This window comes from Poecilia reticulata, chromosome 20 (assembly GCF_904066995.2).
Source record: "Poecilia reticulata chromosome 20, P_reticulata-male-v2, whole genome shotgun sequence".
Classification (NCBI taxonomy): Eukaryota; Metazoa; Chordata; class Actinopteri; order Cyprinodontiformes; family Poeciliidae; genus Poecilia; species Poecilia reticulata.
The window spans coordinates 11,505,427-11,518,428 of record NC_088849.1 but is presented as its reverse complement, the minus strand read 5'-3'; the positions used below and the strand labels follow the sequence as shown (position 1 = coordinate 11,518,428).

The following is a 13,002-nucleotide window of genomic DNA, read 5'->3' as shown; positions in this document are numbered from 1 at the left end:
CACAAACACGCCTATATCCTCACACAAGCGCGGGGATAAGAGGAGTGCATTAGGCTCTGTTTTTTAGCCTACAGCTGCTATGTAAATGGTTGGCGCGGCTACACTAATTTGACAAGGACCAAAGAAAAAACAAAAAAAAAATAAAAAATGTCCCAGAGCCTTATCACTCAGAGGAAAAACAAAGGGATCCGGAACACAGAAACACTGCAACACATGCACACACTCGCGTACACACAAGGGGTCGTGCACATGATAAAAGTGTTGTTGGTCTCTCTAAGTCAGAAGAGGTCTTTTGTTTAAAGGGGGGAAATCAGACAAAGAGGGTCCTCTCCCTCCCTCTTTAATGCATGTCGGGTGGTGGGTGGATGGGTGGGTGGGGTGGTACAGCGGGATGGAGATGTGTGGATGGTGGGTTGGTGGAGTATGGATGACAGGCTGGGCTCTCTGAAATAATTACCTCCATAAGATCCCATCTCGTTTTCCTTTTCTTTTTTTTTGGTGAGAGGGAGAGAGGGAACACAGAAGGGGGGAAAATGACAGAAAGTATGCAGAAAAGGCCCCATGTTTCTGCTCGGTCTGACTTATGCGGAGCTTTACACATGATGGAGAGCAGGGCTAATGGTCGGGGTTACACACTCACACATGCACACGCCAACTGCACCTCGTAGCGATGTGCTTTGTGGCTAAACAAATGGTGAAATGGTTGAAACGGAGCCGACAACAGAAAAATCACTGCAACAACCAAACTTCAGAGAGTCTTAATGTCTCCAAAAATCCACCTAAACAAATTGTTGAAATTATGAAACTGATGATGGAATACCCATGACTTGCCATTTATCATAGTTTTCTTTCCTTTCTTTTTTTTTTGTTTTTGTTGCTTGAATTACACTAAACAGCTCCATTCAGGGTTCATTGTAGAACAGAGAGAGAGACAGAGAGAGAGACAGAGAGAGAGAGAGGGAAAAAAAATCTAATTCTTCTAATCACTTTTGGACGACCCTCAAAGAAAAATGGCATTCGTGTCCTCCATGTTGAGAGGGAATTCATTTATGCTCGCTCTTCTGATGCAAACTGGCATTTTTTTATAAACTCAATTTACTTCATCGCTTATAATTGTACACAAAGAGATAGTTTAGCTCAGAAATGTGCACACAGTGGGGCTTTTTGTATGAAAGGGACCGAGATGAAAGATCACCATGAAAACTTTTTAGCGTGTGCAGTGACTATTCGCTCCCTGCACTGTTCATTCACATAACAGTGTTTATCTTGAGACGCATTTCCAAAAATTAGACTTAAATGGGTAAACAATAATGAAATTCTCCCCAAAATTAAATAAAACAGTACTCACAAACATAATCAAACAATGCACCACTAGTGTTGCTGCTGTCTCTGTTGAAAACACTTTTTTTTTACCCTTACAGTGTCTCCGCATTGCCGTATCCCTAATTGGGCCATAAAATCTGCATCCAAATTGTTTAATGAAAGCCATTCACATGTACATAAAGTCCAGAGCATTAGAACTCTTATTCCCAAATGAGCCTATAATTATCTGGCTGGGTTCCAAGTCCCAGGCTTTAAGAGAAAGATACCGGTCAGCACTTAAATTAATCTTTTTCATACCGGCCTCTAATGAACAGAAAATGCTCGAGTCAGGAGTTGCAGCCCCAGAAAGCTAACAGCCCACATTCACACATGCACAAAAACACGCATCACCCTCAAACCCAAGACTGGTTAAAAATGTTGCCGACTATAGAAAGTTTTACCACCTTTAAAACAGTTACATCATCTATCATTATGGATACATACAGCAGTAAACTGCACGTATATTTTCTCATAGCAAAATTTGTGCATTCTTGTAGGGAAAAAAAAACCCCACTAGACTAGATTTATAAGACAAGAAGGTGATCCTTATATGTTACAATCAACTCTCCGTCTGGGAGTAATGAGACCTCATGCCGCTAGTTCTCACCGTATTGATCAAGTCCTGTCTGGTTAAACGCTTTTCAGATGCAACTTCCTCTGGTGAAATAACTAATTACTGTGGGATCTGGGTGCAAGTGTGAGAGAGTTAACCTCAACATGGAGTTGCATCCTTGTTTGTGACTCTTATTTTGATGCTAAAAAGGAAGTACAGTAGTTCTTGAGTGGCATTGTTCTGTTTGTCAGAGTTGGCTAATAGAGACATCATTGTCTGACTGGACCACAAACCGTTTCAAAAGCACCCCAGGATCCTTCACCACTTTTAAGTCATACGTGGCAGCGTTTTGGCTTACCGTGGAGAAAAGAAACATTGACTGAATAAATGAGTGAAGTACTTTGTAAGGAATGTGAAAATACAGAATTGGGCTATTGTTACTGCGAAACTTTTGATGCTAAAGTTAGCATCTGCTTCAAAGCTTGATGGTTTGGTAACTGGTTGAAATTTGAGCCAATGAGGCTGATCAACCCGAAACTAGACCATTCTACAATAAGGACTGATTTTTGTAAAGAACAATTTGAGATTTGAGAATTTAATAGTTCCAAAATAGCTTTTGGCAGTAAATCCATTTTAGATTTTCACAAGAAATAAAACAAAAATATGTAGGTCAAGTCAAAACTCAACGGAATTGGTCTCTCTACAAAATAAGCAAAAAAAGGACATTCTGAATTTTAGCCTGAAATTGTGGGAAAATCTAATCTTGTTTTTTTTCTGTTTTTTAAGTCAGACTTTGCTTTTAATAATTAATTGATCTATATCCAGAACTGAGGATTTATGCCGATACAATAATGCAACTGAAACATTAACCATGTTGAAATCTGTTCAGTGAAAATACACAGCAAAATATGCATCTAAATAACTCTGATTTAGCATCCTGTGTGTTGCAATCTGGATCTGTTTGTCTTCAAAGCTGTGGCGAAAGCAAACGTCCGAGCAACAAATGTGCCGCATTTTAGAGGTGCAGAAGGCAAACATTGCTTTTGACAGCCTCAAAACCCGCTTGCGTTACCTAACCAGTGATGTTAAAAGTGGCTTAAAGCTTCTGTTTGGACTGAAAAAAAAAATGGACATGAGCAGGAGTCGGAGGGAGACTCAACAAGCAGGACAAAAAAGGAGAGAGGGAGAAAGAGGGAGGGATGGCGGGGCCAAGTTAAAATGTAAGGTAATGATTTATCTAAGCATGTTTTGCTGCTGCACCCTGTTTCTCACCAAAGCTTTGATCCATGTGTAATTAAAACCAAACGTCCGCCAGCATCATTCCTATTTCAGGACTGAAATCTCCTCTCCTCTCCTCTCTCCTGTTCGTGTGAGTGTGTGTTCTGATTCATACATATTAGTGAGTCTCAGCCTCCATCTGTTTTTGGGAGTAAAGGCACAGTATAAACAGGATACTTTGGGGTGCACTGCTTTAAATATGCACACACACACGCACATACACACACGCACGAAATGGATGGATGGCATAATGGTGTGCAGAAGTTCTGCTGAAAACGTGGGACCCACCTCGACCCCCCTGCACCAACACTCCGCCTCACTCTACCCATTCCTTCAGGTCAAGCAAAGCAAAAGCAAGTTAAGCACTCATTTTCTCCCAGCAGCATTAACATAGGGATGACTAAATAATGGACCCTGACTCAGTCTTCTGGTTTAAATTAAAGCACAGCCCCCTCCTCTTACACCCTGCAACCCCTCACCAACCATCCAACCCCCACTCAAAGAAGAAGAAGAAAAAAAAAAAAAAACGATTAATCTTTTTTTTTTTTTCCTTTTTTTTGTCTCTCTGAATGTTTTACAGTTCTGTTACACTTATTAGCTGCTGGCAGGACGGAGACTCTTAAATGAAAGCCAAATTGCTTTGGTCATGAGAAAGGAAATGAAAGCTCACTCCAGGGAGAGACTGTGTAGCCATAGCATACATGAGAGTGTGTGTCAGCAATGCATGCGTGTGTATGCGTGTGTGTGTGTGTGTGTGTGCGTGTGTGTGTGTGTGTATATACGGGCCTTCCTCTGTGAGATCCTCCCAAGGTGAAATTTCATAAGCAGACTACTTGCCGGCCTGGGATGTCCCTACGCATGGGACGGTGTGTGCTTGTGTGTTTCAAATATAAGTGCAGCAGCCTAATGGGAACAGCATGCTCATTTTGGGGAGATTAGGGAGAAACGGACGGGTCTGCATCGAGAGACGTGATCTGGATGCGAAGGCCCAAGAAAAGAGGGGATAAAGGCAGGAGCATGTAACAATTAATACAGAAAAACAAAGGTGTACTGAGAAACTGACATCTGATCGGAATCAGCTGATTTCAATCTTCATCGTCCCAGACTGAGGGGCGGATGACGGAAACTTTACCCAATCAGTAAACAAAATCACAGCCGGGTCTCGCCGACAACTCTAGAGTGTTGAAGTTGTGACTGAGAGGAGCAGGGTTGAATTTGACAATTTTCTGTTTCAGTGACTTCTTTTTAACTAAGGCAAGGGAAGCTGAAGGATGGTAATCTAGTTAAAAATGAAAAAAATAAAGCAGTTATGTTTGTACAGAAAGAGAGAGACGGAAAGATGGAGAAATTTAAAGCAGGTAACAGGAAGGCTGAAGATAGAGGAGCTAATTTCCTGTTTTATCCTTTTGGATTCCGACCGCTGTCTGTCACTGAACATGCTGAAATTGGAACATGGGCAGGTTTTTGAAAATCCCAGAGTTTCCCAGTTTGAAATACAAATTCATAGTGTGTTTGTCTTTAAATATAATAAAGAGATATAAGGGTAAAACAATAAATTTTACCTAGAGCGACTGTCTCTCAGGAAAAACTGTGATGTCAATGATTGCTTAGGCGTAAGTGGTAGAAAAAGAACACAGTGAATGCGTCTTGTATTACATTATTCTCCTCAAACAAAAATAGGAACCAGCCAAAATCTGCATTGGCAGAAAAAACCTTTACAAAGACCACAGGCTGGAAACTGGCCACAAAACTCTGATTAGTGCATGTTTAGAATAAAAGATGGGCAATATGAGCAAATAAAGAAAACAATTCCTGACAAAACTGTGTATAGAACCAAAAAAAATAGCACGTTAAAAAAAAGAAAAGAAAGTATGTAAAAGATAAGCTTCCATTGAAACAACCTAATAGATCCAAGTTGGAATGACTAAAACATAAGAAAGCAGGTTTAACTGTGTGAAGCACAGACCTGGGCTGGCGGGGCACTCCTTGACTTGAAACATTTCATACAGGCTCAGTCCATCGTCATCTCCTCCCAGGCCTTGCTGGTGCAGCTGGAGTTTCCTCAGGCCTTCATTCTGCTGGTGGCGAGCAGAGCGGGCGTGCTGCACCAGGTTGAGGCGGGCCTTGGTGGAGTAGTCACACAGAGTGCAGAGGTAGACACATGACTCTTGACTGTAGGCGCTGTCCTGCTTCTGCAAGTGCTGCGGAACAGAGAAGAGGAACGGGTATTAGCAAGTCGCACAAAAACACCGGGCCCCGGTTAATATGCTTAGCCCGCAAAAGCGGCCCCTTGCACAGACGTTTAAAACGAACCGCACACATTTCCTGTGATTGAAAGACTTTAAAGATTTTTTTTTTTTTAAGTCCGCGTTTGTGTTTTGTCTTTGCCACATGCACTTTGTCCGGCTCTCCTCATTGTCAGCAGCTGTGGGGGTTTCTCATTCAACGTGTGCTGTCAGTTGCAAGCCCTTAATTTTCCAGTTGCCTCTTTAATGGCATTGCAGCCATGCAAAGCTACCCCCTACCTCTTGTCCCGCCCTCTGTGTTGTGTAGGTGCATGAACCCACATGCACGCTAACCCCCTCCACCTCACCACCACCCCCCCACCACCCATCCCACCTTGCCCTGCTCCCATACACCCAGTCAAGCCAAGCATATCAAGTGTGCTTCTGTTGTTGCTGCCGGGCTAATGAACAATGCACAAAAACAAAAGAGCAGGCCAAGCTTTTATTATCTGATCCTCTGCTGAGGGAGGGGACTGGGGGGGGGGAGAGCGGGGACGCAGGGAGCAGAAGAGAGCAAAGCATGGAGACAGATACACAGAGGTGGCTCATGAAGGTTGGTTCTACTTTGTTAAGATTTATTCACAGTGCTTTGTGAGAAACAGGTGCAGAGCTTCATACATTAATTAATACGTACAGCGGTATGCGTGTGTGTGCGTGAGTGTGTGAATGTGCGGTAACCGGCTCTCGTATCCTCCTATAGGAAGATGTTTCTTTCATGGTGCAATTAAAACTTAGACAGGTAATATTTTCATATTCTTGCATCATTTCATTTAGAGCAAGGAGAGACTTTAAAAAAGATGCACGTGAAGGAGGAGGGTTTGCGCGTATGCGTGTGTGTGATTTTTGGATGTTCATGTGTGTGGAGGGAGGAGTGAGGCGCAGGTGTGTGAGTTCAACACCCCCCGCCCCCCTTTTCCCATTTTTCCCTTTGACAAACAGGGATTAGCAACATAGCTACAGCCGCTAACACATCTTTTCTCTCTGTCTCTCCCTCTTTCTTTCCTTTTGTAGGGAATCTAGCGAGGTTTTTTTCTCACGAGACGGTGGGACGTCCCCTCGCAGTCAGAGGGCCCTTTCAGAAGTCTTAAGTTTTAATTAAGTCGGAGTTGTCAGAAGAAAGCTCCCCTAGTCCAGAGCTCAGGGCCATTAATTACAGCTATCTTTGTTTCTCTGTGAAAGGAGTCCTCCTTTGCTTTTCCTCTCTTTCTTTGCTTCTTTTCTTTCATCCCCTCCCTCTTTTACAGGAGAACCCGACTGCTGAGCCTTTCTGTAGAAACCACACACGTGTGCTGCGTTAGCAAACAAGCATTTATCACTGGCAAAGGCAAGAATATTACATATTTTCGGTGCTTTTGTTGAAATCAAAACTTTATCAACCATCCCAAATAGCACGGCAATGGATTCTAACTAGAATCTAGACTCTAAAATTAAGACTTTCCTCAACACAATGCATAAAAATGCAATTACTGTTTTCTCGATGGACACTCTTTCAATGTGTTCTACGTAAAGTGAACCAGTAATATCTTCACCTTTAATCTTTTTATTATGTCACGAGAAATGCGACACAGTAAAAACTCTACAGTTTCTTATTGCTGAGACTGTATGTAGAAGCTACCAGGTCAGAGGAAGCAGAATAAGGTTTCAGAAACGGGTTTCTAAAAGGAGACTGTGCTTTCTTTCACTCCGACTATGAGAGAGCAAGATTTTCAGCAGATAACACGAAGGGTAAATGGAGTTCAGCAAAATTTAAATTGTGTCCATCGTGTAAGATTTGGAAAGTCTTTGAAAGTTTTAGAGTAATGATCTTTAACTAATGTTGTTGAATACTTTGTAATGTCCACTCCATAGTTATTTTCTCTTTGTTTAAAAAGATCAATAAAATGGTATGAGTTGCATTTCTTCACAAATCGGAATTGGCAGAGCAAAAAATAAAATAAAACTGGAAAACTACAATATTTTTCTTAAGTAACTGCATTTTTAAATTGTCTCACCACTTAATCATGCTTTCATTTAAGAACATACATTTGTACACCTTAGATTTAAAACATTAAAACCCATATTTTACTATAGAGCCAAGCGACCGGGGTTAGTGCTGTAAAACTGTTTTTAAAGGCAGTCATGTTCCATGCAGATGCCTCCAGTAAGATTCTTATTGAAAGACTAACTTATTATTTACAGTTACCCCTTAAGGCATGGCCAGAGAGAGAATTTTCACAGTGTCAAAATTAACATTTGCATATCCATCAGCTGCGGTCTAAAACACCACACATCCCTCAACTTATGTTGTAAGGTTTTTAGGATGTGAGGCGTCAGCTGGGAGCAGCCGAATGATATACTTGGTGTTGAACCAGGCTGCCGGATAGGTTTAGGCTAAATATTAATTCTCTCCCCATCAGCACATTCCAGAGGGTTTGTCTAAGACCAAAACTAGAGGCTGTCTGTCGCTCCGTGGAACTCTGCGGGCCAGAAACGCAGGCGGCCTGGTGATCACAGGCCAGAACCATCCATGATTTATGAACTTTTAAAGGAGCACTTTGACTCCTGCCAGGCGTGGGCTGTGTAATGCGTATTCAAACACACAAACACACTGTTCCTGCTCCTGGATTTGCGTTTTTATGCGTCTGCTCGCAATGTGTATGTAATTTATGCTGTGGAAGGATTGTCTGTTTGGAATTGCGCTGCACGAACATTTGTATTGAGTGTCTTTGTGTGTTATGTGGTAGAATGGCTCAAAAAAAAAGAAAAGAAAAAGGGCCATCGATGTCAATATGGCACCTTTCCAAAGTGGCTGGTGGTTAATTGTTGTGGATTAGTGTTTGGCAAACAACCAAATAAGCTAACACTCCCTGTGGGCCAATGAAGATCAGCTAAACAGCATTCCCCGGGTGGACCTACACATGGCACAGATGGCTACGGATGACAGAGGAGGAGGATGCACACCCACCATATAAATGAAATACAAATTACAACTCTCATGAGTTCCTGTTCGCCTGTCAAAAGCACAATATTGTCAACGCTCAATCATACACACACACACGCAAACACACGCATGCACTCACTGCAGCATATGTGAGGCGAGGGGAGGGGAGCCAATATGACAGGTAAAGGAGGCTCCCCTGTGTAGTTTTTTTTTTCTTTTTTACCTCTGCTGCTGCTGCTGTGTCTGCTTATGTGTGGATGACAGAGGACCGCATTCATTATGCAGAATGAAATGTTTACAAAACACCTTTCCTCACACACACATACATACAAAATGCGTGCACGCACCTCCTCTCCACTCGCTCGCTCACTCACTCACTCACGAGGATTTGTGGGGAGAGTCTCTGCGCCGCTGTCTGATATCCATTTGTTCTATCTGGGGTGACAAAGCTGCCTCATTAACTGAATTCTTAATAAGCCAAGCCAAAAGACATCTTTTCACAACTTCTTTTATCTCTCTGTGCACACAAAAACGCGAGTTTGTGTGTGTGTGTGGATAAGGTTTCAATCCATCCATTCTTCTGGCTCTGTGTGTTTGGTTTTTATGCATGGGTAATTTCCACTCTTCATTTTACCTCATAAGTGTATTTCGGCGCTGGTCTATAATTTCAATCCGCTCTTTTTTTGTGTGTGTCTTTTTGTGTGCTTGTGATTTGTTCGCCGCCATCATAAAAATATTTTGAAAGCAGCGCAGAGCAGTGGGGTTGCATTTTCCTCCATAAACCAAATGACAAATTAGCGCATTCAGAACAAACATGAGTCTCTCCTGTCATTAAGTGTAGAACCAGGCAGCTAATGAATACATACTGAAAGTAAGAATGCTCTTCAACAGCAGCTGTGTCTTAATAACCAGTGTGAGTGTCGGAGCATGTGCGTACACGCTTTATACGTAAAGAATCGGCGTTCTTGCCGTCGTCTTGAGTTTGCTGAAAGCATACACATGAACACTGTGGAAATAAAAAAAAGCCTCTTTACAGACTTTTATCAGTGTTTTTTTTTTTTTAGCAGAACCCTGGAGCTTGTTGTTGAGTATACCTTCTTTTAGAAGCGCTACCAGCTTCCGGTGCTACCCCCTCGGGCCCCCGGGGGCCATCAGAGACAAAAACAGCCCCACTTGGACCAGTAAACTACAAAAGCATGCATTGTTCCTTGAAAGTATTTTAAACACATACCAGCACTGCCTGGAAGACTGCCAAGAGTAGAATTCCATCAGTGCTACCACCTCCCTAACACATGTTACTGCTAACCGCCACTCAGCCCCCAAGACATAGATGTAACACAAGATCATTGCCAATGGAACCGCTGGCAGCCTGCGCCGCTGAAAGGATACACTGAAGGCCCAGGTATGTGCCACCCTGCTTCACTCTGGTAACAGACGTATGTTGACATTGTTTTGGCACTGCGCAGGCACAAAAACAACAAGGCGCATAAACTGCTGAATTTGTATACACATTTTCAAAGTTTACCCCTCTCTCTCTTTGCTTTTAAAAGCTATAATGTGTGTTCTAAACACAGAAGTGACACAAAAACTGTTTTAACATCCCAACCTTTGGCTTTTTGCTGAACTTTTCACTATCTGGCATTTTCAGAAATGCAGAGAATAATATTTTGTGCTGCTAAATTGCCTCTCCCGTTCTCATCAGCTCTGCCTCCGAGCAACCACCATGTGATTTGGGTTTCGAAGCTCGTCTGCGAGACACGGCGTGGTGGTGAACGTCGCTTCGGTCATCCAAAGCGAAGTAGGTGGTTTATTTTGGGCAAAGAAATCAATGACTTATTATAATAGGTTTTGCTGAATATTTCTTCTAAATGTTATCTAATTTTTCCAGTCTGTCTCCGGTTTACTTTGCTACTTGTCAGCAAAAAACGGTAACAGCTATAGGAACTTTTGTTGAAAATTATACAAACATGCAGGCCACTTCCATTTTATTGAACTTTTCACACATGCATGCACACACAGTCATTCACACACAGTTGTAGCCCTAACATACAGTATCTTTGCCCTGACATCCAGGCTAAAGGCCATAGTTCTCTGACCTCTCTTCTGGTTGAATTACTATGTTTCTGTCTTCTTACACTGTCTCTAGCCAAGGCAAACACAATATCCCATAAAACCAACCCATACCAGAGCATAGAAAATGTAACAACTAGAGGTGTGTCAATCTAGTTGACAAACCGATCGGTCACCGATCATAATCGGCCGAGTTCCGTGAAAAAGTGTATGATTGGTGATCGCCGATCATGGTCTCTTGTTGCCGATCACACAAACCGATCACCTGCATCTCATTTCTCAGCCTGCCTGTGCAGATGGTCTCCTCTTTCCTTCACTCTGCGCAAGCGTGCAGCAACAAATCCTAAGCGATGTGGAACTATAACGCACTGAGTGACTGGGGAAGTTTGCGTGTTGCGGCAGAAAATTGAAGCACGTGGGGTGAAGCATGTGGGGTGAAGCACGTCAAAATGCATCAACATGGTGAATCTAATATGGCATAAAAACAATGGCCTACTTGACGGAGTTTGGCTATATCGAGGTTCACTGCAGTAAAAAAAGACATATGGAGGATCAGATAGCAGGTAAAGCAGCGACGCTTCTGCTCCACCTGGTAGTGACTCTCACACCGAACCTCTGCTTAAAGCTGCAGCATCTAACTTAAAAAAATCTATTTTACACACGTATTAAAACGTTCGCTGTCCTAACATGAGACAGATAATCTCTGAAAAAATAATCAATCTCCTCCCTGTTCTGCATAATTACTCTGCTCAGTCAGAAACAGCCAATCAGAACTAGCAGTAATCAGCTAGCCGCCATTCTATCAGGAAGTTTTCATTCAGTAACTCAGGATTGTTTATTGTAATGGAACCTGTTTTTGCCTTTGAATGTTAAGTTTTATACTTGAATTTTTTGGCAATATTGAGAGGTTTTATTTTAACTTTTTGCATTATTTAGCCTCTTCAGAGCCTTCATGTTTTCAGTCTGTTAAAGATAGTATTACCGATAACAGTACAATTTGCAGAATGCCTGTTTTGTTTTTTTCTTGGAAAAAGTTATTAAAAACAAGTTTTTGTCTAAATTAAGGTGAATTCATGGTTCCTTTTTCCACATAATGTAACCGGTAGTGTTTATGATAAAAAAAATAAGAATTATGTGATCGGTATCAGTGATCTGTATTGGTGATCTGCCCTCATGGGGTGATCGGAATCGGCAAGAAAAAACCTGATCGGCACATCTCTAGTAACAACATATTAATAACTCCTTTGTACATTTTGTCTCAGTTCTTACGTTTATCAGGATTTTATTTGACCTACCAATATATAATACTGAATATTTGTAAAGTGGAAGTTTTTCAAACAAAAAATAAAAGCTGATATATTGGAGGCATATTTTTATTTTTGCTAATCTTTGAAAAAAAAAACTTCTAGTACTTAGTTTTACACATTTTCTCATCAACTCAGTCCAATTTTACTGCAACCACTGAAAAAAATAATCATGATGCATCTACCAGTGGGGTTAATACGTTATATGTGGTGAGGAGTGTTAATGTCCCTCCACATAGTGTTTTGCATTCAAGCCAAAATAACGCTTGTTCTCATCTGCAAAGAGCATCTTTGTGTGGCGTCTCTTTTGTGGCTTATTGCTTTCTTATTGGTGCTTTTTTTTGCATAAAGGCCAGATTTGTGACCTCTGTGCCCTGCACATAACAGCCATATTTATAAAGAACTTAAATGAAACATGTGGACCCTATTTCCTCAGTAGTTGACTTCTAATGACGACTGGTTTCACTGGAATGTATTCAGGGCTTTGCACAAATGCAAATCATGCCTCACATCAGATTTTATTTGTAAAAAAGTAAAACAAAACCATTTGTTCTGTTTATTCCACTTCATAATGAGGTGTTAGTTTCTTCTGATCTTTCTCACAAATAAGTAAACAAACAAAAACAAAATGTTGTAAAAATACTAGTTATTGTAGTTGTAGTTCATGGACTGTATTCTCCATGTATCACACCAACTATATGCCATGCAAATGGAAATAATCCATCTTTGAAAACAGACACACCTGTGTGCATTCTTCCTCATTGGCTCATGTGTGTATTGAGTCTTGAAAGTCAACTCACCTCCATCACCCCTTGGAAATGGATCAGTATTTACATTAGCATTAGATTTAGACAGCGTGGCTCAGCCACTTAGTCCTTATTAACCATCCTGACCTTAGCCCATTAGGGTCTAAAAGCTGCCGCTTGTCTCCATTGCTGGCAGGTGAGACTGACCAGACTTCACCATTTTCCTACACTATCAACGGCTGCAATTATCTTCTCCATTGACTCACATTGGGACAGAGATCACAAAATCCTTGATTATTGAACTACTAGTTGGAGTGCATTTCTTTCCTCAACACTTTCCAAGCACACAGGCTTGTATGGTTTTCATGCAAGCCTAACTATTTTCATATCACAAAAAGAACCAAGGAGAGGTCAAAGATGGGGGAAAAAAAGAGGGTTACGCTTTCGGGCAACAATATCAGAGACATTGTTTTACACTGCTTCA

At 41.6% G+C, this 13,002-nt stretch overlaps 1 protein-coding gene across 7 annotated transcripts in view; it reads right to left on the bottom strand.

The window, feature by feature from the left end:
• Window positions 1-13,002, bottom strand: part of zfhx4 (zinc finger homeobox 4) — a 100,868-nt gene that overhangs the window by 37,568 nt on the left and 50,298 nt on the right. For all 7 annotated transcript variants that reach the window (XM_081601978.1, XM_081601977.1, XM_008396124.3 and 4 more), the window contains exon 6: window positions 5,160-5,394. In XM_081601978.1, the coding sequence (XP_081458104.1) occupies window positions 5,160-5,394 (235 nt within the window). The remainder of the gene's footprint in view (window positions 1-5,159; window positions 5,395-13,002) is intronic.